The sequence below is a fragment of the Nannospalax galili genome, unplaced genomic scaffold, assembly GCF_000622305.1.
Source record: "Nannospalax galili isolate Female #2095 unplaced genomic scaffold, S.galili_v1.0 scaffold263, whole genome shotgun sequence".
NCBI lineage: Eukaryota > Metazoa > Chordata > Mammalia > Rodentia > Spalacidae > Nannospalax > Nannospalax galili.
Window position 1 is genome coordinate 1149130 of NW_008350402.1, and position 27792 is coordinate 1176921.

Consider the following 27792-nt stretch of genomic DNA (forward strand, 5'->3'; position numbering starts at 1 on the left):
CCCATCACTTAGAAGCAGAAAAGTACATGTGTTAATATGAGGAAGGGTCAACAGCGAGACCCAGCACAAGGGAAAAGACGGATAATTTACATGGCTTAAACCCATAGCTAGTGCTTGATTTTAAAACCAAACATTAAGCCAGGCATAGTGAGTACACCTGTAATTCTAGCACTTGGGAGGCTGAGGCAGGATGATCTCAAGTTCACAGACAGCCTAAGCTATAGTGAGAAACCCTGTGTCAGAACAAAAACAGAAAGGCAAGCATAATGGCCCATGCCTGTAATGCCAGCATTTGGGACATAGAGGAAGGAGGACTGGGAGTTCAGGGTCACACTGGGCAACACAAGACTGCCTCAGAAAAACAAAACAAAACAAAAAAACCCAAACATAAAAAAGCTTTTATTTTTATTTATTTGCATGTGTGTGCATCTGTGTATGCATATTAACACGTATACAGGTACCTCCAGAGGCCAAAAGAAGGCTCTGTATCCCCTGTAGCTAGAGTTACAGGTGGTTGTGAACCGTCCAGTATAGATGCTAGGAACCAAACTCCAGTCTTCTGCAAGAGAAGCAAGTGCTCTTAACCACTGTCCCATCTCTCTAGCCCCCAAATTCCAAACTTTAAAGCTATAAAAAAAAATTGGGTGGGGGCAGTCAGGGGAGATGCAGAGAGGGGAGAGAATCTAAATGCCATCAAACTATACTTCAATTTAAAGAAGGGGGCAGTGCTTCAAGGCACATGTTTTCTCAACTATTTGGTAAGGCAGGAAGTTGAGCCTAGAAGTTTAGGGCCAGCCTGAGCAACATAGCAAGATTCTGCCTCTTAAAAACAAAAGAAAAAACAGCCACCAAAACTATAAAAGGTCTTTCTCAATATACTAAATAAGCGCTACACTGAAAATAAAAATTCCGTATTTGTAGGTTGGAGACATGTAGGCATGAGGATCTGAGTTCAGATCCTCAGAACCCATACAAGAAGCCAGGCAGCACATCCCTGCAATCCAGCACTCAGGGAGCGCGATGGAGGAGTGGACACAGGCGGATCCTGGGGTCAGTCAGTCTGGCTGAAGATTCAGTGAGAGACTCTGCCTCAAAAAATAAATAGATGACAGACATGATGGCACATATCTTTAATCCTGGCACTTGGGAGGCAGAGGCAATGGATTTTTAGGAATTCAAGGCTAACCTGGACTACAGAGGAAGTTCCAGCCAACCAGAGCTGTCCTCAAAACAGAACAGAACAGAACAAAACAAACAAACAACAAATTAAGATTGAGAAAGATTGAAAACAATACCAGATGTCAACTTCTGTCTTACACATGCAAACCCCGCCCCCCAGGAACACATACACACCAAGAAGAAAATTCAAGTCAGGTGTGGTGGCATATGCCTTTGGTCCCAGCACTCAGGAGGCAGAGGCAGGTGGATTTCTGGGAAACTTTGGCCAGTCTGGTCTACATAGTGTTTCAGGCCAGCTGGGATCACAGGGAAAACCTATCTTAGCCACTTGTTTTTTTTTTTGGTCTTTTTGAGACAGGGTCTCCCTGTACCCCCAGCTGTCCTGGAACTCACTATGTAGACCAGGCTGGCCTTGAACTCACAGACATCTGCCTGCCTCTGCCTCCCAAGTGCTGGGATTAAAGGCGTGCGCCACCACACCTGGCTAGGGAAAACCTATCTTAGAAAAGAAAAGAAAAATCAACATTTGTTTTCTTTTAAAAAGCAAAGCACAATTACTCCTATGTAATGTTACAGGAGAAAGCTTATAATATTTAATCAGGGATGAAAATGATAAGAGAAATAAAAACCATAAAAAATGGACATCTTAATTTTATTATTTTGTGTATGTGTGCACACATATATGTGCATGTGCCACAGCACATGTGGGGAGGTCAGAAGACAACTTTGTGGAGTCAGTTTCTTTCTTCCCCTCTTCACATTGATTCCAAGGACTGAACTCAGGCCATCAGGATTGTATGGCAAGCACTTTTACCTGATGAGCCATCTCACTGGCCCCCATCTTTTTTTCTTTAAGCAGATGGGGACATAGAAGATGATGAAGAAAGAGAAATTCCAGAGTTATAAAACAAGTTAGTGCAGTGTTAGTGCAGGCTACAACAACAAAACATAGCCACAGAAAGACTTCAACAGATCATTAAAAACAGATTAGTTGGGGCTAGAGAGATGGCTCAGAGGTTAACAGCACTGGCTTCTCTTGCAGAGGACCTGGGTTTGATTCCCAGCACCCACATGACTAACAACCATCTATAACTCCAGTTCTAGTTCAATCCAACACCCTTTTCTGACCTCCCTGGACATTGCAAAACACAGGTGCACTTACATTCAGGCAATAACTCATACACATAAAATAAAAATAATACATTTTTTTGCAAACCTTATATAGTTATATAAAATATTCATTTTGAATTCATAGATTATGTATAATGCTTAATACAATATAGCATAGGCCTCAAAAACATGAGAAAACTTAAGGCCAAGCTGTCTAAAAGAGCTGGGTTTGACCCTAGATGACTTAGGGGCTTGAGGTCTAAATAGCACATTACTACAAGGACAAGAATAGACAGAACATGCATGCACATGTGATCTCTCACCCTCCTATAGACCATTACTTTAATGTGCTCCCATCACACAGAGGCAAGCATCACAATTCTGCACACCATGGCCTTCACCAATGAGACTGAAGAGAAATTCCATAAAAGCCTCTAACTATCTGGCAGTTCATCAAAAGACTAAACATGGACTGGAATATTTCCAGCCATTCTGATCCTGAGCACATATTTGAGAGAAAAGAAGATACATGTCCACACAAAACAGCATTATCCATAACAGACCAAAGGCAGAAACAAGTCAGACACCCAGCAAGTGATGGAAGGATACATAAAATTCTCTACTACAGAATGTTAGAATTTTCTAATACAGAACAATGAATAGGAAGGAAATACAGGTCCATGTCAGAACATAGATGATCTTGAACACACTAGGCTAAGTGAAAGAAGCTAGTTGCAAATGGCTCCTATTATGTGACTTCATTTATGGGAAATATTCCGAAGAGGCTAGCTGACAGAGACAAAGTAGCAGTTGCCTAGGGCTGGGAAGACAAAGGACCAGCAGGAATACAAAGCAACTGCTAACAGTTACAGGACTTCTTTGAGGAGGCAGTGATATTTTTTTTTTAAATTGACTGTGATTGTGGTTGTACATCGCTGTGAATATACTAAAAATCACTGAATTTGGGTGGCACAGAAATAATATCTCAAGAAGATAAGAAGATAAATTTATTAAAAATAACTCTAGAGGCTGGAGAATGGCTCAGTGGTTAAGAGCACTTCCTTCTCTTGCAGAGTATGTGCACAAGCTTGGTTCCTAGTACCCTTAGAAAAGAGGCTCATAACCACCTGTAACTCCAGTTCCAGGGGATCTGACCCCTTCTTCCAGTCTCCTTAGATACCTACATCCACATGCATATACCCCCACACAGATACACATTTTTTTTAAAATCTTAAAAAATAAATAATAAGATACGGCAAATACCAAGATTTCACATGCTCAAAACAAGTGAATTGACAATTCTTTTTTATTAAATATTTTATTTATTATTTTTATTTTATGTGTATGAGTCTATTGCCTGCATGTGTGTAAGTGCACCCATGTCATGTAACGCCCATGGAGGTGAGAAGAAGGTATCAGAGTCCCTGGAACTGGAGTTACAGATGGTTATTAGCTGCCATGTGGGTGGGTGCTAAGGATCAAACCTCTGCAAGAGTAGCCAGTGCTTTTAACTGCTGAGCCATCTCTCCAGTCCGTGAACTGACAATTCTTACATGTAGAAATAAAGCTGGCAAATAACACAGATGTACAACCTTATTAATTAAAGAAGTTACAATAGGAAAAACTATAGAGTTCTAGTACATGTCTACTCAAGTACCAAGTAGGAATAAAACAAGGCCCATGTACTGATCCTAAGAGTTAAGGCTGGTAACAGGCTATTTAATCTCTCTAGGAAGATGAATTTAAAATTTGATCATCTTTCACCCTTTGCTTCCATTTTACTGGCATTCCTTAAGGTAATGACCCCAAAGGAAAAACATAGTATTATTTACACTACACTTTGAATTCCTAGAGGACAAGAGAGGTGTGTTAGTCACTTTTCTGTTGCTGTGATAGAAACACTGACCAATGCAACTTACAGAAGGAAGAGATTATTTGAGCTTACAGTTCCAGGGGAATTAAAGTCTGTCATGGCGGGGATGTATGGTGGCAGGAGGTGGCTGGAACAGAAGGAGAAAGCAGAGCGCTCACATCTTCAAGCAGGCACAGGAAGCAAGAGAGCAACTTGAGATCTGGCAAGGCTTAAGAACTTTCTAATTCTGCCCCCAGTGATGTGCTTCCTCCAGCATAGCCACACCCCTTAAGACCTCCCAAAACAGTGCCACCAACTGGGGACAAAAATGTCCAAATACTTGGAGCCTATGGGGACATTTTCATTCAAACTGCCACAAGTGGTATCTATTAATGCTTAGTAAAGTCCTAGAACAGAGCATAGCTATAAAAAGCTTTAGCTCTTAGATATTCAGAAATACCCATCATAGCTGTATTTAGAATGGGAAAATTCTCAACAACCCAATAAACCAAGCACCCAAGCCTCCTGCAAACTCTGTGTTGATAAAGCATCACAGACTCATAACCTTGAGACATATAGAGAATTATGGCTTGGAAGACACCCTTCCAAGGGCTGGAGCGATGGCTCAGAGGTTAAGAGCACTCGCTGTTCTTGCAGAGAATCTGAGTTCAGCTCCTAGCAACCACATGAAGTAGCTCACAACTGCCTGTAACTCCAACTCCAGGGGACTCAACACCCTCTTCTGGACTCCACAAGTACCTGTACGTGGCATTCACTCACACAGACATACACATAAATAAAATAAAAATAAATATTAAAAAAAATGCCCTTCCAGCTGGACATGGTGGGACACGCCTTTAGTCCCAGTACTCACTGGGAGACAGTTCAAGGCCATCCTGGTCTGCATAGAGAGTTCCAGGCCCTGTGGGGTTATAGGGAGAACCTGTTTCAAAAAGACCAAAACAAACGAACAAGCAAACAAAAAAATGCCCTTCCAGAATGGCACCTACTCTATGAATAGAATCTTTTTCCTGAAGATGAGCAGAGGTTATTCTGCTTCCCACAACTCCCCGCCACACAAAGAACACAAATAAACTTTGTCCCCATGTCCTACAGCCTCAGCCTTCAGGTGTTGACCAGTAGCTACTGGCCCATGCTCCTTCCCAGCCTTTCATTCTGGACTGACCTTACCTCCTACACCTCACTTCTAGCAGCCTCTGCAGGAAAGCGTCAGGTCAGTTGAAATCTCATCTCCTTCTCAGAGTCCTGGCCTCTTAGGAACCTTTATTAAAAGCTATCTGATCCTAAATATCATTACACTTAAGGGCTTCTACATTCCCTGGAAAGAGGAACCCACCTGTGTATTTCTCACAACAGCAAGTAAAGATCTCTGCTTACAAGAAGCATCAGGGCTTATTGAGTATGTAAATGAGCAAAATTCCATACACGTGCAGCATGCTGTGCTAATACAGTTGTGGCATTCCTTCGGGTAATGACCCCAAAGAGTCAGTGAATTAACAAGAAGTATAAATGTCTACAAACTGCTAATAAATAGCAATTTGAATGTGTGCGTTGCTCAGAGCTTTTCTTTTCCCTTTATATGTTTACTTGATTTGGGCTGTCACTCAGCTCCATGACAAGTCCCAGAGCTCAGTAAACGGTATTAAAAGGATGTCAGTTGCTCAGGCCAGACTTCTGGGAGTCCTGTCTGATCTTCCTCTGCTTTCATCCCTAACATCAAATCAGCCCTAACACCAAAAGATCTCTAACGATACCATGTCTTTCCATCTCCACAGCGACCGTTCTATTTCAGGTCCCTACCACCAATCCTGTGTTGGACTTCTGCAACTGGCTCCTGATTGCCTCTGTTCCTTATCCTTCTCTGTCCTGTTCCTACGTCTCCTCTGACTCAATGGTCTAATTCAAAGTCCTGAATATGACTCAGTGTAGCCCCTGCCCATCACACAGCCTCCAAGGCCAAGTCCTTCATTCTTTTTGTTATTTTGGTTCCAACAAAATTCATTTCCTTTCAGTTCTTCAAACATATTGGCCTTTGTTTGCTTTTAAATTTTTTATTTATTTTTATTTTATGTGTATGAGTGTATTACCTGCATGTATGTGAGTGTACCTGTGCATGCGCTCTCTGCAGAGGTCAGAAGAGGGCTTCAGATTCTCCTGGAACTGGAGTTATAGACAATTGTTAGTTGCCAAGTGGGTGCTGGGAATTGAATCTGGGTCCTCTGCAAGAGCAGCCAGTGCTCTTAACTGATAAGCCACCTCTCTAGCCCCAATATTTGCTTTTTGAGACAGGATCTTCCTGTAGCTTCAGCTGTCCTGGAACTGTAGCCCAGGCTGGCATGGATCTCACAGAGATCTGCCTTTGCCTCCCGAGTGCTGGAATTAAAGGTGTGCACTACCATGTCCAGCCCTAAACATATTGGTCTTTGGACAAGATCTTTCCTCTGCCTAGAAATTTCTAGTCCCTCTCCCAACCCCAATCCCATTCCCCCCCTCTCTCTCCCCCCACCCCCATGATGCACTCTACCTGCTCAACTCCTATTCAGCCTTGTGATTTGGGTATTTGGGTGATGATATCTCCATCTGCGGAAAGTGTTCACAGTACCATACATCTTTTCTTTTAAATCTATCATCTATCTATCTATCTATCTATCTATCTATCTATCTATCTATCTATATATGTTTTGTGTGTGTGTGTATGTGTGTGTACAGGAATGCACATGTAACTGCACATGTGCAGGTCAGAGGAAAACTTTCAGGTGTCAGTTCACATTTTCTACCTGTCAAGGCAGGGTCTCTGTCACTGTGCTGCATGTACTCCAGGCTAAGCTGGCCTGAGAGCTTTGGGCTGATTCTCTTGTCTCTGCCTCCCACCTTACAGCAGGAGTCCTAGAATTACAAATGTGTGCCCATCACATCTGGCTTTTACATGGGTTTTGGGGGTAAAACTCAGGCTGTCAGGTTTGCATGGCAGGTACTTTTACCCACTGAGTCAACCTCCCTGACTGTCCCCCCGCATTTTTTCTGAAACAGGGTCTTCTGTAGCTCAGGTTGGCCTCAAACTCCCTGTGTAGCTAAAGATGGACCTGAACATATGACCATCCTGCCTCTACCTCCTGAGTCCTGGGATTAGAGGCTATGAGCCATCGTGGCTTCTAGCCTTTTTTGAAACAGACCTCATATTCATAATGACCAATGCAAACTCTCTTGTCCTCTCTAGACTGTAGTTTGCATAGCAAGAACTGAGCAATTCTTATTCTATGAGAGGGACTCAGTGCCAGCCAAAGTCTTAATAACTGTCTGGAGAATAAAAGAAAGAACAAACCTTACCACGGGGTTTCAACAGAATCCATTTTGAGGCTTTCCAAATGAGTGGGCTTCAGTTATCTGACTCTTTGCCTTGGGAGGGGGCATTCTTTAACAATGGTAGGCAAACAAGGCCCCACTGTGTTAATTAATCCCTGGATAGTGTCAGTGGCTTTGGCCCAAAGTCTGGATTTGACATTTTCCCCAAAGGCCACATTCTAGCTTTTGTTTGGAAAGGGACTGCCTAAGTCCATGACCAAACTGCGGCCTCTCTCACAGAGAACATTTACTGTTTGACAGTAAGCTGAAAGAAATGGCGTCGGCAACAAAATTTCTTCCTCTGAATCATCTTATAAATATCAAACTAAGCAATGGTTCAAAAACATATGTTGGCTGCCCTGGTAAAGCTTTCAGACCATAAATCTGAGGTCATTTCTATGATCTTATGCCAAAAGAGCATAAAACGCATCGTTATATTAATGAAATTCTTGTCAGATAACTGGATTTACCCCTAAGGTAGAACCAGAGAAAACATGTTAAATTTATCACGAAAACAGTCTGTGGAGGCCAATGCTAAATTTTATGGGTCATAAGTTCATACTGAGCTGATCAATAACCCCGCAAACACAAATTGCCAGATGGAAACAGATTATGCTTCAAATATCCTCTGACTTTTTATCTGCTCTCTGATAGGGTGGGAAATATATTTTACCTCTATCCTGTAACAACAGAGTCCACACTCATGTTCCAGCAGATTATGGAGAAACTGTTTTGAATCTATGTTTAAACACTTTATGATGTTCAGCTTGAGTGATTTTAAAAGCTAAATCTGGTATAAACTGGATTTTATAATTTGAAGTTTATTCAGAGAAACCTGGTAGAGATAGAAGTAGTAGTCTACAGCAGAGAGCCTGTAGTCACAATCAGAGGGTTATTCTTGTGAGTTTCTAGAGGCAGTCAATGTAGATATTGTATTAATACTCCTACAGTTGAAGGGAGAATGTCTTCCATTATGATGATTAATTAACTGATTATTTTTGTGGTGCTAGGGATGGAACCCAGGGTCTTACACAGGCAAGGCAAGTGATCTGTCACTAAGCCACATTCCCAGCCCATTATTACTTCAAAAATAGGATTTGGAGGCAGATGACAGCATGTGCTTCCAGTACTTGGGAGGCTGAGGCAAAAGAGTCCCAAATTCTCAGTTCAAGGCCAGCCTGGGCTATAGAGTGAGACACTATCTCGGGGGCAGAAGGGGACAGAGAGATAATATTTGGGAAATAATATAGATTGAATATAATTTGCAGATTTAATTCAGGAACTGTTCTCAAATCTTTCTGCTGTTGCTCATAGGTCAAGAAATAAAATCAGGTACCTAAAAGGGTCTTTCTGTGTCACTAGGAATACTAGAAAAGACAAATAAAGTTACCTCTATATTTAGCAAGTAAGCTATCTGTAATTGGAATGAACAAGTAGATTTGGAAAGTATGTAAAATCAGTAGCAAGGGCTTGTGACACTAAGATACCCTATTATATATGTGTGTGCTCATATGTGCCCATGTATACCTGTGTGCATACATGTGCGTATATGTATGTATAGGCCTGCCTATGTCTTGTGTCAGTGTGTGTGCAAGGATGTGCATGTATGTTCAATGCTAAGAGCCCAGCTTGGTTGAAAGAAATCTTTTTGATGTGAAGATAAAAATCAAGCCGTAAGAAGGCATCAGGTTCTGGTTGCTTCCTTAGATCTTGCTGTATAGCTAATGTCTCCAAGGATAAGAAAACTCAGTGAATCACATATTTGTTTTGGTAATTGAGTTAAATTATTTTGGATGACAAAATGGGCAGGTATGAGCAAAACACTAAAAATGAAGCCTAAGAAAAGCCTAGTTTAACATACAGTGAGATTATGATACTAGAATAATGTAAATAATTTTGACATAGCTATATTGAAAATAGACAGTAAGATCATGGTGACTCAGACAACTCCTTACTATCTTGGAGGAGGAGATCAAGCTATAGGGCTGGAGAGATGGCTCAGAAGTTAAGGACACTGGCTGCTCTTGCAGAGGACCCAAGTTTGGTTCCCAGACAGTAGCACACAACTGCCTGCAACTCCAGTTCCTTCTTCTGACCTCAGTGGACTCAGTGGTGCACATATATACACTCAGGAACACATACATAGACATAAAATAAATAAATCTTTTAAAAAACAGGTGTGGTGGCATACACCGTTAAGCACTTGGGAGGCTGAGGCAGGTGGATTTCTGTGAGATTAAGGCCAGTCTGATCTACATAACAAATTCCAGGCCAGCTGGAACTACAGGGAGATCCTGTCTCAAAAAACCAAAATCACTCCAGGCGTGGTGGTGCATGCCTTTAATCCCAGCACTCAGGAGGCAGAGACAGGCAGATCTCTGTGAGTTCAAGGCTAGCCTGGACTACACAGCTAGTTCCAGGTCCAGGCCAGCTGTACACCACCACACACAGCTATCTGGAACAAAAATTTTATACATAAAATTTGACACATAACTCAGGGTTGGAGAGATGGCTCAGTGGTTAAGAACACTGGTTATTCTTGCAGAAGACCAGGGTTTGAATCCCAGCACCCACATGGCTGCTAACAACTGTCCATAACACCTCCAGTTCCACTTCTGTTGGCCATGGGCATTGCACGACACAGGTGCACTTACCTACACACAGGCAATACATGCATAAATAAAAATATTAAAATAAAATAAAAATACACATAAAATAAAAATATTTAAAAAATTTTGACACATAATTGAACATATTTGTGGGGTGTCAATACATATATTTGTTGTATCATGTTCAAATCAGGGTCATTTCTTCGAGAGGATGCTCAAAGTCCCTTCTATTCCTTTTTTTTTTTTGAGACAGTATTTTTTTCCTTTTTAAGATTATTTTTTGAAACAGAGTCTCTCACTGAACCTGGGGCCCACCAGTTGTCTAGACTGGCTGGCCAATGAGCTCCAGGGAACCACTGTCTCAGTCCCCCTAAGCCTCCAGTGCCAGGGTTACACATACACGCTGCTGCAGCTGGCTCTTACATGAGTGCTGGGGATCTAAACTCAGGTCTTCTTGCTTGTACAACAAGCACTTTATCAACTGAGTTAGCCCCAGGTCAAGATTATTTTAAGCTTAGAAGCAATAAAGAAAATCATCAAGGAAAAGAATTGCATTTAGCTATACAAATATAACTGGCAGTATCCTCTAAGTCCTTTTTACATCATCACTTCCACAGTCATACAGAGGTATGAAAAAGTAATTATTTAATTCTAGGAAAATGTTTACAAGTGAAGTGCTTTGTGGTAAAATTTCACTATGGTATAGCTCTCTCTCTCTCTCTTTTTTTTTTTAAGATTTACTTATTTTTATTTTATGTGTATGGTGTTCTTGGAGGCCAGAAGAATTCATCTGATCCTCTGGAACTAAAGTTATACAGATGGCTGTGAGGCCCCATGTGAGTAGTACTGAGTACTGAATCCAGGTCCTTTGCAAGGGCAGTTAAGTGCTCTTAACCACTGCACCATCTCTCTAGACCCTAGTGCAGCTTTTATTAAACAGTTACATTGCATTATTGTAATTTTCTGCAGTGTTGGGTATCAAACCCAGGGCCTCACACATGCAAAGTATATGGTCCCCAGGCCTGTATTGTGCCATTTATATAAGAATTCAAAACACACTGAGATGCCATTTGAGAGGTCAGCTATTTCTGAAAGAATACTGATAAAAGGACGTGTTATTTTCCTATTGGAATATGAAAGCAAGTGGCCAGAGTGGAGTCGGCTCCACAAACATATTTAAACAATCTCCCATTCCTGTAATCACAGGTACCATTAGCCTCCTGCAGTCCAGGCACAGTCATCCATCTGAATTTGACTAATGACTATAACAATAACAGATGATGAGTATTCATTTAAAACTTAGGAAATGAGAACAGCTCTGAGAATTGACGCTCCTTCCAACCAGTAAAACACCTGTTGAAGATGCCTAACTGTAACATGAGTCTAGGTGAATAAAAGTTATCGATTTCTTAATAAGGTTTACAAATAGAACATTATTTTAAACTAATTTACTCCTAGGCAATATACTTAGAGCCAAAGATAAAGTTTAATCTTATGGGAGAAATGCCGATTATAAGTACGAGGATGAAATGATTAGAAGTTTTAAAAGTCTGATAAAGAAGAACAGAACATACATGATGTAACTGCAGATAACTGTTTATGTTCCTGTCCCTGAACCACAGAAAGCATTTCAATGCACATTTTCATTGCTGACCCTGACTTCCAGGAAGCTCAGAGCTAATGTTAGTATTTAGACGCTAAATCCCAAGTCTAATTGGTTTGTAAACTATTTATAACTTTTCTATTCCTTATTTAAATTTCCCTACTGTTTTAAAAAGTCCTCTTGGAAGAAGGATGGATGGAAAAGTCTTTAAAATCTTGATTCATTATTAGTGTGTATCTGGTATGTACGTGAGTGTATGTATGTATGTGTATGTGTGTATATGTATGTATCTGTGTATGTATGTATGTGCACGAGTGTATGTGTGCATGCATGTCTGTGTGTGTGTGTGTGTGTGTGTGTGTGTGTGTGTGTGTATGTGTATGCACCGTGGAGGCCAGAAGACAACTTTGTGGAGTCAGTGTTCTTCTTCCAACTGGGGGATGGAATTCAGGTTGACAGGCTTGTAGAGCAAATATGTCTACCCACTCAACAATCTTGCCAGCACTCAAATTTAAATATATTTAAATACAGTCCCTTCCTGTAAAAAGTCTTTTATCAATAAAAATCTGTCTCATCAATTAGTACTGTAAAAGTCTTTTATCAATAAAACACTCTACCAGGACTGAGGGTACTCTTTGAAACAAGATACTCAGTCCTGATTTCGTAAAGGGTAGGAGGGTTGGGGAGAAGGGGCATATGATAAACAGGTGGAGAAGGTAGCAAAGAACAAGCACAGAAAGGGCTACGTTATTCTAAAATGTGATGAGGGGGGAAATACTTGGAGGAACCTATGGGAGGTGTGGCCACCAAACTTTAGGTAATCAAGAACCTTTTAGCATTCTAGAACACCCATGAAGGGTAGAGAATTAACTGGGATGGGGAAAGAGTAAATGACCATGGCAGTGTCTCCAGGAACAGAGAGGCTTCTAGTTCTGAGGTCTGACTTGAAGGTAAGTGATGGGCTGGATGCAGGGCATCTAGGAGGACTCTGGGTTGTAGAGGGTACTGCTGACTTTCCTCCTGGGAAATGTACTGACCCTAAATTTAACACTTTCCATCTCTGATCATCTAGAACCTAGTCTATATCAAAGGTGTTGGAGGGATCTTACAGGTAGGTGAGAAGCAATTTAAAGAACGTTTCATGACTTTCATCCTAGAAACACAGATACAGAAATGTCTTCCGTGGGTGAGGACAGGAATCTCTTTTCCTTCTTTTTCTTAAGTAGCTTCCCTCCAATAAAGAGAAGAGACAAAACAAACCAACAACACTCCCATGATGCCTGGAAAGATATTTAATGTCATTTGAGTAATCAGGAAAATGCAGATCAAAACCACTAGATTGGGCTGGGCATGGTGGCAGTGACGGTTAATTTGACAGGATCTGGAATCTCTTGGAGGGTTGTCTGGATTAGGGGTTGTATAAATTAAGTTGGCCTGTGGGCATGTATTTGAGGGTTTTTTTTCTTTTTGAGACAAGGTCTTACTACGTAGTCCTGGCAGGCTTGTAGATCAAGCTGGCCACAACTCACAGAGATCTGCCTGCCTCTGCATCCTGAATGTTGAGATTAGAGCCATGTGCCATCACGCCCAACCCTTAAGCTGCTTTTGTCAGTTTTTTTTTTTAATGTGTATGAATGTTATGCCTGCATGTATGGAAGTGCACCCGTGCAATGCCACCATGTGGGTACTGGGAACCGAACCTAGGTCCTCTGCAAGAGCAGCCAGTACTCTTAACTGCTGAGCTACCGCTCATTGGGGGTTTCTTTTGGAGTACTGTCAATCTTCTAAAATTAGGATATGGTGTCAACTGCACAATTCTGTATATATTCAAATATATACTATAATAATCACTGAATTGTATGCTTTGAATGGTTGAGTTTTATGGTATGTGAAATACAATTTTAAAAGATGGGGGGCACAGAGGCTGCATCATTTCTAAAACACAGCTGGCCACAGAACCTATGTGAGCGGCATCACATAGGCCAGGTGTGACAAATCTACTTTGGGAAATAATTCATCAAACACTCACCTGCCACCTACGATGCTCCTGTGACTCAGTCGCCTCTGGGTTACAGAGATGAGGCTAACACTTTCCTTAACCTCCCCTGAGGCTGAGCCAGAAGAAAGGAATGTACTCAGATGAGTTCTTAACACTGACTACAATGTCTGGATGCTATAATTCAAATTCCATGGGGCCCTTGGCAGAGATTCATTCTGACTGAGGACTGGGTGCCACTCCACAGAAGGCTGGGCACTTGAGCCAGGACCTACCATAGGACACATGGAGATGGAAGGGAGGGATGGGCACAGGAGTCCAGGAAACAAAGGGAGCAGGGATGCTTGCAACAGGAAAACAACAAGTAGTTCATCTGAGCATTACATGAATGAAGCATCATGTAAATAGAGTCAGATAAAGAGCTTACGGGACTGTGGGAGATCAAAGAGAAGCTTGAAGAAGGAAACCAAAACATGTTTAAATTTCATCCTATAAGAAATGGGCAATTTGGGACCAGCAAGATGGCTCAGAAGGTAAAGGCACCTGCCACCAACCTGGCAAGTTCAATAACTGGGACTCACATGGGGGAGGGAACGAATCAGCTCCCAGAAGTTGTTCTCTGACCTCCACATGCATGCATGCTGTGTCATGTGCACATACACACACAAATAAATACAATAATAAAAAACTGGGCAATATGACAGGCACATCATGTCTATTTAGCAAAACAATGGCAGTAGCATCCCTACTGTCACTAGACCTCCCTAGTGACAGGCTTTTGGTTAAGGTTTACTATAGTAGGCATGGATTCCCTCCTGTAAAGCAGGCCTCAAATCCAGAGAACAGAAGCTACACCCTGCCATGGAAGTAGGAGGGGTTGTGGGGCCTCTCTGAGGATATATATTCAGCTAAGGTTCATGTGGAGAGAGAGAGATTATCTTCACTGGTATAGCTACTGATAAGGTGTCCACGCACCCGTAAACAACCCTAGTGAGAGACTCCTTGGGACACACACACACAACCTAACAACAACCCCTCCCACCTAAAAAGCCAGACATGAAAGCAGAAGGGGGAGGGGCTGCAGTGAAGCTCAGCAGTTAAGAGCAGGTGCTGCTTTTCAAAAGGACCAGGATTTGGTTCCCAGCACCCAGGTCAGGCAGCTCACAACCATCTGTAACTCCAGCTCCAGGGGATCTGACACTCTTTTCCGGCATACATTCACACACACAGACACATAAACAGAAAAAAAAAGAAAGAAAAAGAAAAGGGGGACTACTTGGGAAGAACAGAATAAACGGAAGTGAGAGGAGGTTAAGAGGGGAAGGGAAAGGTTATGTGTATGAATGTGGTTGAACTATGTTATGTACACACGCAAAACTGTCATAATGAAACCCACTGTAATCCATAATTAATACAGGCTAATAAAACAGTTTTGAAAAGCCATGAAGTGCAATTATGCATCAATAAAATAAAGTAATAAATGAAGGCTATCAATGCTCTGAGCACAAGTGGGAGCCATCTTTTTAAAAATTTGCAGGGAGTGGTGGCACACACTTTTAATTCCAGCCCTCAGGAGGCAGAGGCAGGCAGATCTCTGGATCTCCAGGTGTTCAAGGCTAGCTTGGTCTATATAGAAATTTCTAGGTCAGCTGGGGAGACCCTGTCTCAAAAACTAAAATTAGAAAAGATTTGTTTCTATTATTTTTAATTTTGTACATATTTTTTTTAATGTGTATGAGTGTTTGGCTTCCACGTGATTTGTATCATGCAATGCCTGTGGAGACCAGAAGAGGGCACTGGATCCCCTAGAACTGGAGTTAGGGATGGTTGTGAGCTGCCATGTGAGTGATGGGAACCAAATTCAGATTCTCCACAAGAGCAGCAAGGTCTCTTAACTGATGAACCATCTAGGAGCTCTCAGAGACCAGAGACATTGGATCCCCTGGAGTTGGAGTTAAAGTGGTTGTGAGTTGCCTGTAACAGAACTCAGGTCTTTCAGAACAGTACCAGCATGGGCTCGTAACCACTGAGCCATCTCTCCAGACCAGTGGGAGTGGTCTTAAATTACTCTTTGAACCTCTGTAAAATGGGGCTAATTGTAGAGTCTTTAGCCCACCTCAGTATGTGAGGATCAGAGAACTTGGCCCTAACACAAGACAGCCCTGAGCAAAGTTTATCAATCAGCAGCAGAACAGCTGTTCCCAGTTCTGTCAGAAGAATGTGTCCCAGAAACACCTGACACATACTATTTCATCTCTGTGGCAGGGCCAGATGGGAAATCCAAGACGGAAAACTAAGGCTTTGAAACAGCATATTTTAAAGTTTTCATATAGCAGTCAAATCAGATTTGTATTTGACTTCAGTTTACTTTGTTTAGAATGAAATAGGGACTACGGGGAAGAAAACAAAGCTGCCGGAAACAAAGACAGAAAGAATATAAACAGCAGTTTCACTCTTACATCAAATGCCCATAGTACTTTGGGGGAGGGGGGGTGTCTGTATGTGGGGGGTATGCATAGTCCAGAAAGCACATACACACGTGTACAAGTATGCGTGGGTACTATCTACGTGAATAAATTAGTGTATGTATTTCTGTAAATGTGTGTGAGTCTGGGGTGAGTGGGGCTGTCTGTGTAAGCGGGTGCATGTTGGGATAGGGGTACAAGGCATCCCAGTCAAACTGTTGCTCTGTCTACCCATCCTGACTCTCTCCATCTGGCATAGGAACAAAGCAAGCCAGGGCCAGCAAGCCCTGGGTACTGTTAGGACAGGCAGGACCCCTCCCGCAAGGACACCAACCCTCTACAGACTGGACCCTCTGCCAGCCCAGGAGCCTTACCGGGCCGAGCTGTCCCGGGAGCGCCGAAGCCATCTGGCCACCATTTGCTCTATTCTGTGTGCTTTCCGAGTCTGGGATAAACTGCCGTCCAGCTCTTCCATTTACCTAAATGGTATGAATGAAAGAAGAATGCTCTTAGGAAGCAAAGCCAAACCCTGTACCAAGGATTCTGTTGCATCAGTGTGATGCTTTCCAAGTTTGTCCATCTGAAGACCCGCTGAGCAAACAGCTGGTTCCTTTTCTATCTGAAAACTTCATAGCTCAGTGTTCATGGAGTAAACACTCCAGCATCACCTGCCTGAAGAGTCCAGGGCTGTGGTAAAGAGTGGCTTCGTGTCGCACACATAAGATGAGAGTGCAAAACACAATAAGGTTTCTCATGCTTTGACTGCACAGAGAGAAATACACCTCACTGTGGACCACTGTCCTCCTTCCCCTAGCCATGTGTATGTCCCAGAGCAGCACAGTTCAACTGTCACCAAGATCTGCAGCTGTGCAGATTCACTCTTTCTGAATATTTTGCTTGTTTTTGTTACTTTGAGACTATATCTTGAACTCATGATCCTCCTGCCTCAGCTTCCAAATGCTGGGATTACAGGCATGTACTAATATACCTGGCATGGCCACGTTCTTAATCACATGATTTGGCACATTCTTTTGAGTGCTGCTTTTGCTCAATGTTTTAGATTTAATTTTTAAGTGGGTAGTTCACCCACATAATTCAATACCCACTTATTTTTTCAATACCCACTTATTAAAAAAAGATATTGTGAATTTGAAATTTTGTAAAGAGGTGGGGGTTGTAGATCAGTTGGTAAAGTGATTGCTTAGCATGTAGGAAGCCCCAGGTTCAATTCCCAGTACCCTATAAACTGGACATGGTTGTACACTCCTGTAATCCCAGCACGCAGGAGATAGAAACAGAAGGACCAGAAGTTTAAGGTCATCCTCAATTACAGTGCAAGTTTGAGGCCAACCTGGGCTACATGAGACTCTCAAAAAAAAATGTAGTGGCTGGAGAGATGGCTCAGTGGTTAAGAACACTGACTGTTCTTGCAGAAGACCCAGGTTTGCATCCCAGCACCCACATGGCAGCTAACAACTGTCTGTAACTCCAGTTCCAGGGGATCTGACAGCCTCTTCTGTCCTCCGTGGGCATTGCACAGCATGGGTGCACTTACCTACATGCATACACATAAAATAAAATTTAAAAAGTAATTATTTTTTGTCTTTTTTGGACAGGGTCTCCCTGTAGCCTCAGCTGGCCTGGATTCACTATAGAGACCAGGGTGGCCTCGAACTCACAGAGCTCTGCCTGCCTCTACCTCCCAAGTGCTGGGATTAAAGGCGTGCGCCATCATGCCCAGCAAAAAAGTAAATTTTTTTTTTAAATTAAAAAAAAATTGTAAAGAAGGCAGATCGTTTAAGTAGAAAGGACTGCCTTCTATCCTGACTGGCCCCATTCTATCCAGCTCCTGTGCCCATACTGCTCTCTGGCTCTCTCTTTTCTGAGTTTCTTTCTGTCTATGCAAATAAATACAAATGCAGATTTTAAACTATTTATTTATTTTTATGTGAATGAGTGTTTTGCCTGTGTGGACATAAGCCCATCATGAGCATGCAAACCTGAGGAAGCCAGAAGAGGGCATTGGACCTCCTGGAACTGAAGATATAGATGCTTACTAGCCACCATGTGGGTGCTGGGAACTGAACCCAGGTCCTCTGTAAGAGCAGCCAGTGCTCTTAACCACCGAGTCATCTCTCCAGTCTCCGAAGTACAGACTTTCTATTTCTTTTTATCAGTACACCATGTTCACTGCTCTGCACTAGGATTTTTTTCCCTCTTTAGAATACATGTCCTTGTTATCTTTCACATCAGTACATTCTTTTGACAGCTACTGATTACTGCATTGTGTGAGTGCACTGTAACTTAAAAGCGCTGTGTTGACAGACATCTGGGTTACTGCCAGTCTTTTACTACTATAAACAATACTCAATGAATTATATGGCACATATATCATTTCTGCATGGATGCAATTATGTATCTGGATAGGTTCCCTATAGCTAGGCCAATGTTTTATGCATTGGTGCTTTGATATATATTGTCAGGATATCGAGAAAAAATATGCTTGAAGATTAATATTTCATAAATCAATATATATTGATGTTTTTTGATTCTCTATTTCACTTTTCAAAAATACTGGCCTCAGTCCATCAAATTAATTTCATAACCCAATAAATAATCATACAAAAATTATAGCATTGGAAAATAAAACTGGATATAAAGCAAATAAAAACAAATGATAAGAGATTGTGTGGATAGGGGGAGTGGTTAGCTCGGCATCCGGCTGCCAGCTCTGTCCTCATTAAAAAAAAAAAAAAAAAGAGATTGTGTAGATGAACCTAGAAGAGACAGAAAATCTAAAAAGATAATTACCATGGGAATTTATTAAAGAGCCTCACACTCCCCTCCCTTCCTCCCTCCTCAAAAGCCAGGCACAGACAGGTTGAAAGGTGAATTTTTTACAAATCTGTAAGATGAAGTTAATCCTACTGAATTATTTTTGTTTTATGTAAACTTTTTATTTAGGGAGCTGGGGGTGTAGCTCAATTGGTACACTGTTTGTTTAGCACTCACAAGGCCCTGAGTTTGATCCCTAACAACACATAAACCCAGGGTAGTAGTAGCACATGCCTAGAATCAGAAGCTCAAGGTCATCCTTGAATACATAGTGCATTTGAGGTAAGTCCAGGCTACATAATACTCTTTACACACACACACACACACACATGCACACACCCCAAAAACCTCACATTTTATTTAGGAATAATTCTGGATGTATTAAAAAGTTGCAAAGATAATAACAGAGCTACCGTCAGCTTTCTCTAATGTATGTCTTATATAATCTTTAAACTTTTTGCAAAATTCAGATATTAATACCAATGCAATACTGAAAACTAAACTGCAGGCTGTTTTAAAATTCACCAGTTTTCCCCCTCATGTTCCTTTCCCATTCCAGGATGCAGGTCAGGATACCATATTGCATTTAGCTAGTTTAGTCCTCCTCTCCAATGATATTTCAACTGCTCTAGAGCATAAAGAAGGAAAAGTTCCAATTGTTAGAGCCAATAAACACTAATACCAGTCTGACAAAGATGGTATAATAAGATAAAAACGCAACCCTCACCCCTATGACTAATGAAAGTGAGTACACTAAAAAATGAGGAATTAGACTCCAGAGCAATCCACAGATCAATGGGTCCCAGCGTGTGAGGAGAGAGGAGTGTCAAGGTACAGCCAGACGAGCACAGGACACCCAATCATCACCTTGAAAACCTGGAGACTTTTCAATAAACAGAAGCCAAATACAAACCGATAAACAAAAGGCAGACATGGGGATGGGATACAAAATCAAATCAAATCTAGGCTCCCGGCTCCTCCCATTAAAGAGACAATAGCATCTTGCGCAGCACCAGCCTTGTTCCTGAGCCGGGATGGTGAAGGCTGGAGTGAGCAGGTTCGGCCATACTGGGCACCTGCTTACCAGGCCTGCCTTCAACTCTAGAAAAGTAGATACTGTTGCCATCTCGATTGACTTCAACCACATGGTCAGCATGTTCCAGTATGACTGCACCCACAGCAAGTTCCAAGGCACAGTTAAGGCTGAGAACAGGAAACTTGTCATCAATGGAAAGGCCATCTCCATCATCCAGGAGCAAGATCAAATGGGGTGATGTTCGTGCCAAGTATGCTGTGGAATTTACTGGTGTCACCACCACTATGGAGAAGGCTGGGGCCCACTTAAAGAGTGGAGATAAATGGATCATCATCTCTGCCCCTTCTGCTAGTACCCCCATGTTTGTGATGGATGTGAAACACAAAAAGTATGACAGCTCCCTCAAGATTGCCGGTACTGCCTCCTGCACCACCAACTGCTTATTCCTCTTGGTCAAGGTCATCTACAACAACTTTGGTATCATCCAGATTCTCATGACCATAGTCCATCTTATCACCTCCAGCCAGAAGACCTTAGATAGCCCCCCTAGGAAACTGTAGTGCGACAGCCATGGGATTGACAAGAGCAACATCCCTGCATCCAATGGTGTTGCCAAGACAGTGAGCAAGGTCATCCCAGAACTAAATGGGAAGCTCACTGGCATGGCTTTCCATGTTTCTATCTACAGTGTTGTCCACTGTGGATCTGACCTTCTGCCTAGAGAAAGCTGCCAAATATGATGCTATCAAGAAGGTGGTAAAACAGGTATCAGAGAACCTTCAAAGGCATCTTGGGCTATACTAAGCAGCACCTGCTCTTCCACCTTTGATGAGGGCTGGCATTGCCCTTAAAGACCACTTTGTCAAGATCATTTCCTGGTAATGAAGGTAGTGGACCTTGTGGTTCACATGGCTTCCAAGGAGTAAGAGAGCCAGGACCACTCCCCCACCCCCCAGCAAGAATGTAAAGGGAATAGAGAAGACCTCAGCTGCTAAGGAGTCCCTGTCCCAATGCAGCCCCCAACACACTTTCTATCCCAGACCCCCAGAGGAGGGGGAAGGGCTTAGGAAACCCTACTCTCTCGAATCCTATCAATAAAATTCAATGTATCCAGCTAAAATAAAAACTAAAATAAATGAATGAATTCCATTTACATCAAAGGGTGTGTCAGTCGAACTTTATTCTACATTAGGGCCATTCTAAGCATCCCTAAGACAGGGTCTCCCTGTAGTCCCAGCTGGCCTGGAACTTGCTATGTAGACCAGGCTGGCCTCAAACTCACAGAGATCCGCCTGCCTCTGCCTCCCAAGTGCTGGGACTACAGGCATGTACCTCCATGCCTGGACCCCAAAATTTGTTTTAGGTGGTAGTGGGGATTGAACCCAGGGCCTTAGGCATGCTAGGCAAATGCCCTACCACTGAGCTGTATACCCTGCCCACACCCTACCTTTTAAAAGTATAAAAGTAAGCCAAGCATGGTGGCGCACGCCTTTAGTCCCAGCCCTTGGGAGACAGAGGCAGGTAGATCTCTGTGAGTTCTAGGCCAGCCTGGTCTACACAGTAAGTTCCAGGCCAGCTGGGGCTATAGGGAGACCCTGTCTCAAAAAGACAAAAAAAAAAAAGCATAAAAGTAATAATACATTTCTGGTAAGCATGGTAAATTCAAACACTGCCTTAATCTCTTTTTCCTAAACCTGAAAATTACAATAAAGAAATAAAAATGGTTGGCTGTATAGTAAAATGCTTCCTATGCAAGTGTGAGGTCAGGCATTCAGATACCCACATAAATGCTGGGTATAGCAGCCCACCTACAATTGCAGCACTCAGAAGGCAGTGACAGGGGATCCCTGAATAAGTTGGTCAGCCAGACTAGGCATATTGGTGAGCTCTGGGTTCAATTGAGAGACCCTGCCTCAATGAATTAGATGGGAAATGATCAATGAAGACTTCTGACATCAGCCTTAGACCTCCACATGCACGAGCACACACACCTATACGCGTGTGCTCCCACACATGCAAACACACATATACACATGCACACACACTACAAACACAAAGAACTGCACAGGAAAGCAGCAAGGAAGGAAGGAAGGAAGGAAGGAAGGAAGGAAGGAAGGAGGGAGGGAGGGAGGGAGGGAGGGAGGGAGGGAAGAAAGGAGTAACCAAATGTCAATGACAGAAAAACAAAATAAATGGACAGCATCAAAACGGAAACCCAATATTCATGTAGCAGAAGTCCCAGAAATAGAGAACAGAAGTAGAGGAAGAAAACTGTCAAACAAGTCAATAAAATTTCCCCCAAAGAACCTAATCTCCAGATTAAGAATATCTACTAAGCCGGGCTTGGTGGCACAGCCACCCAGCACTCAGGAGGCAGAGGCAGGTGGATCTCTGTGAGTTTGAGACCAGCCTAGTCTACATCAGGAGTTCCAGGCCAGCTGGAGCTACAGGGAGACCCTGTCTCAAACAAACAAACAAACAAACAAACAAACAAACAAAGAATATTTACTAAACCAAGGGCAGCTGATGGCACCTGGGATTCTCAGCCAATTCAGAAACAGAGGCAAGAGGATAGAGTTTGAGGCCAGCTTCATCTACATAGTGAGATTCTATCCCCACCTCAACCTCCAAATGTATAATTGTCCTGCTTAATGAATGAAAAAAGAAACAGTAAGGAACAACAGTATAAAAATTTAAAACCTAGAAAGAGAAAACAGGGGGCTGGAGAGATGGCTCAGCAGTTAAGAGCACTGGCTGCACTTGCAGAGGACTTGGGTTTGATTCCCAATACCCACATGGCAGTCAACAACAACTCCAGTTCGTGGGGATCCAAAACCCTCTTCTGACCACCTTGGGCATTGCATGACATGGGTGCACTTACATACATGCAGGCAATACACTCATATACATAAAAGTTAAAATAAAAATATATTATAAAACAGAAAACAGCTTGTAAATGTTCAGTGGAAAAAATAAATATAAACTGAGAAAGAATGGCATTAGATTTAGTTTAAATAAAAAAAAAAGCTAGCTGGGTGTGGTGGCACACACCTTTAATCCCAGCACTCAGGAGGCAGAAGCAGGTGGATCCCTGTGAGTTCAAGGCCAGCCTGGTCTACATAGTGAGTTCCAGGACAGCTGGGGCTACAGGGAGACCCTAAAAAGACCAAAAAAAAAAAAAAAAGGATATGGTACTAAAGACATTGTGGTGGTTTGAATGAAAATGTCCCCCATAGGCTCCAAGTATTTAGACATTTTTGTCCCCAGATGATGGCGCTGTTTTGGTGGGTTTTAGTAGGTGTGGCTATCCTGGAGGAAGCCTGTCACTGGGGATGGGCTTAGAGAGTTCTTAAGCCTTGCCAGATCTCCAGTTGCTCTCCTGCTTCCTGTGCCTGTGTGATGATATGAGAGCTTAGCTTCTGCTGCTCCTGCTCCAGCCACCTCCAGCCACCATGCCTCCCTGCCATGATGGACTGTAATTCCCCTGGAATCATAAGCTCAAATAAACTTTTCCTTCTATAAATTGCTTGGGTCAATGTTTCTATCACAGCAACAGAAAAGTGACTAATACAGTAATCCTTTAAATTTCTAAAAGATAGCTTTCAATCTAGAATTCTAGACCCAACCTGCCAATCTAATGAAATGGTAAGGACATTTTTAGATGTTCGTATCTCAGAAAGTGCACCTCTCTTACACCCTTTCTCAAGACACTAGAGGATGCTAACTATATAAAAAGGGAGTAAATGGAAAAGTGGGGTGCAGGGTACTGTGGCTGAAATACAGACAAGAAGGAAAGGGAGCACCCAGAATGACTGTGAAGGGGTGTGTCCACCCAGCAATACCTCAGCCAAAGACCTAAGGAGCAACAGAGAGGGGTGTGGAAATGAATACACTGATTTATTTGTGTAGACATTTTCACTGAGAGGCTCTTAGAAGGCACAGGAAAAATAAGCAGTAGTATATGGAGAATTAATAACATAAAAAATGAAATTGTGAAATCCAATAACTTTTGGTATAAAGAAAGGAAAAGAAATGGAGAGATAGAGAGATGACTCAGCAGTTAAGAACATTTGCTATTCTTGCATAGGTCTGGTGTTTGGTTCCCAACACCGTACATTGGTCACAACCACCTGCACCTTCAGCTCTAAGGAGCTGGTAACCTTTTCCGGTCTCTTGGGCATCTTCAGACATGTACATACATACACACACAGAGAACACACACATACACATGCATGCCCTTAATTCCAGCACTGGGTAGGCAGAGGCAGATGATCTCCATGAGATCAAGGCCAGCTTGGTCTACATAGTGAATTCCAGGCCATCTGGAGCTACAGGGAGACCCTATCTCAGAAAGAACCCCCCACCAAATATAGGTCACTACTTGGCTCAGCACTGTTCAGTTACAACTTTATAATAATGTAAATATTGATAAGTGACTTCTCAAAAATAGCAATATGCTGACACTGGGAAGATAGAGTGAAAGGAAATTTGTACAGCATGTAAGAGTTAAATCCTCACTTACCGTGATGGTGTAGAGTGTCAAAATTTAATAGATTAGGCAGTAGTAATATAAGACTATTTCTCACGGGGCTGAGGATGTGGCTCAGCTGGTAGAATAGGTGCCTAGCATGCACGAATCCTGGTTTAATCTCTAGTGCATAAGTCAGGTGTGTGACACACACCTGCGACCCCAGCACTCAGGAGGATCAGGAACTCATCTACATAGGAAGTTCAAGACCAGCCTGGGCTAGAGACCCTGTCTCAAAAAAGAAAAATGCTTTCAGAAATATGGAGGAAAATACCAAAGGAACCAACCAGAAGATGAAGGTGTTGTTCCCAAGGGGTTAAGACTGCTACAAGCATCTATATTATTGTTTAATTTAAAATTATTGAACTTGGGCTGGAGGGATAGCACAGCTGTTAAAGGCTAAGGCTAACAACCAAAATGTAAAATTATTGAACTTAATTAAAAATATATATATATATTTTTAATGTGTATGAGTGTATTGCTTGCATGTAAGTGCACCTATATCATGCAATGCCCACTGAGATCAGAAGAGGGCATCAGATTCCCCTGGAACTGGAGTTAAGAATGACTGTTAGCTGCCATGTGGGTGCTAAGAATCAAACCCAGGTCCTCTGCAAGAGCAGCCAATGCTCTTAAACAATGACCAATCTCTCCGGGCCCCTTAACTTAATTTTTAAATTGAAATAATATATGCTTAGAGCAAAGCATACGGAAACTGTAACAGAAATAAAATCATCTACAACCCCATCTCCAGAGCTGCCAACTATTTTTCATTCTTTTTCTATTTACAAATTTATATATATATATATTTGGTCTTTTTGAGACAGGGTCTCCCTGTAGCCCCAGCTGTCCTGGAACTATGTAGACCAGGCTGGCCTTGAATTCACAGGGATCCACCTGGCTCTGCCTCCTGAGTGCTGGGATTAAAGGCATGTGCCACCATGCCCGGGTCATTTACATATTTTTAAATTAAAATGAGAGATATTATTTATCCCACTAACAGTTTCATGATATCATTCGATAGCAATATGTAGTAAGTATTCATACCACCATTTCAAATGGCTTTATAGTACAGTATTTTCTCGGATTGTAATTTGTTCAGTAAGTCTACCATCAGACATGTATGTTGTTTCCAACTTTTCTTTTCTTTTTTCTTTTCTTTTGAGACAGGGTCTCCCATAGTCCCAGCTGACCTAGCACTTGCCAAATAGACCAGGCTAACCTCAGTTCCACATAGATCTACCTGCCTCTGCCTCTGCCTCCTGAGTGTTGGGATTAAGGCGTGTGCCACCACACTCAGCTTTCAAATTTTCACTGTCACAAAAACTTTGCAGAGCTGGGGAGATGAGTCAGTTGGTAAAGTGCTTGCCATGAGAGCCTGAAGACATGAGTTCTCATGTACAAATCTGGGCACGAAGGCACACACCTGGGACCTTAGCACTGGGAAGGCAGAGACAGGAGGATCCCTGAAATCTAGTGGTCAGGCTAGCCTAACCAATAAGCTCCAGGTTCAGCAAGGCACCCCATCTCAAAAAATCAGGTGGAGAATGGACAGGATGACACTCAACATTGACCTGTGGTTTCCACGTGCACACACACACACACACACACACACACACACACACACACGCAAACACACAGCATTGCAATAAACATTCTTATTCATGGCAAATGGTCACATCAGATATTTTCTTGAGATAAACTCCTAGCAGTAAAACTCTAAACATATACCATTTTTAAGATCTGAATGTCTGATTCAAGGACTTTCTTCTCCCCTTAGAGATAAGAGTTATGCAATTTGAGAGTCTTTTAGATAGACCCACTGAAGGGGTACTCTAATTGTCTCACCCTGCATCCCTGTTCAGCATGGAAGAAGCCAGAGCGGTCAGCGTCCCTATTCCCTATTGGCAATCTGGGTAACCTCTTCAGAAGATGGTGTGATAAGAATAGGAGGTAGGAATTAGCTAGGCAGTTAGGATGAAAAAAGACCCTAAAGAAATGTAGCCAGTTGCTTCGCTAAAAGTCAAAATGTCAGCGGGCATGGTGGTACACGCCTTTAATCCCAGCACTTGGGAGGCAGAGGCAGACGGAGCTCTGTGAGTTCAAGGCCAGCCTGGTCTATACATAGTGAGTTCCAGGACAGCAGGGGCTACAGGGAGATCCTGTCTCAAAAAGACAAAAAAAAAAAAAAAAAAAAAAAAAAAAAAAAATGTCCTTCAGCCTGTTAGAACAAAATGTCCTTAGGCCTGTTAGCAACATACTCTGTTCCAAAGGCCAAAAATCTTAAAAGATTTTAGGAGCTTGTATCTAATCCTTAAAATATTTTAGAGTTACCTCTTCAGAGGGGGGAATGTTGGAGGGGAGGGAGTGGGCATAGATTTGATCAAAACACCTTATATGCATGTATGAAATTCTGAATAAAGTTTTTGTAAAAAAAAAATCTGCATGCTAAATTGCTTACAAGAAAATATCAATCAGCCAAGCATTGTGGCTCATGCCTTTAATCCCAGCACTGGTGAGGCAGAGGCAGGCAAATCTCAGCGAGTTTAAAGCCAGCCTGGTCTACACAGTGAGTTCCAGGCCAGCTGGGGCTGCAGGGAGACCCTCTCTCAAAAAGACAAAAAAAAAAAAAAAAAAAAAAAGCTGGGCGTGGTTGGCACATGCCTTTAATCCCAGCACTTGGGAGGCAGAGGCTGGTAGATCTCTGTGAGTTCAAGGCCAGCCTGGTCTACATAGTGAGTTCCAGGACAGCTGGGGCTGCGGGGAGACCCTGTCTCAAAAAGACCAAAAAGGAAAAAAAGAAAGAAAAAGAAAATATCAATCCATACTCCTGTCAAAAGCGGCCTATATAAATAACAATTGTTATTTAAAAATTATTTGTAATAGGATGGAAACTGCCTAATTATTGACTTAAATATTTATGTTTCAAGAAACAGAGAGGGCAAAAGTAAATATCCATGTTCTCGTAAACACTACACATTATCACTTAAGAACATTTGCTAAGGGGATGGAGAAAGTTGTACCTGATTATTGGTTTAACTATATACTCAAACACAGAAAACTAATTTGCACAGCATCCCATCACATTAAAATGACATAAATAATCATCCTACTTCAGGAATCACCTCAGAAGTGTGAAATATGTTTATACTAACTTTAACTTAAATTTATAGAGAGCCGCTGGGCCTGGTGGTGCCTGCCTTTAATCCCAGCACA

At 42.2% G+C, this 27792-nt stretch overlaps 1 protein-coding gene and 1 pseudogene across 1 annotated transcript in view; one reads left to right on the forward strand and one right to left on the reverse strand.

Annotated features, from left to right (window-relative positions):
• Frmpd1 (FERM and PDZ domain containing 1) overlaps window positions 1-27792 on the reverse strand; it is a 108829-nt gene that overhangs the window by 41353 nt on the left and 39684 nt on the right. Inside the window, exon 2 of the mRNA XM_008847679.1 lies at window positions 16552-16656. Coding sequence (XP_008845901.1) covers window positions 16552-16652 — 101 coding nt within the window. The 5' untranslated portion in view covers window positions 16653-16656. The remainder of the gene's footprint in view (window positions 1-16551; window positions 16657-27792) is intronic.
• LOC115072823 lies at window positions 20047-20930 on the forward strand (annotated as a pseudogene).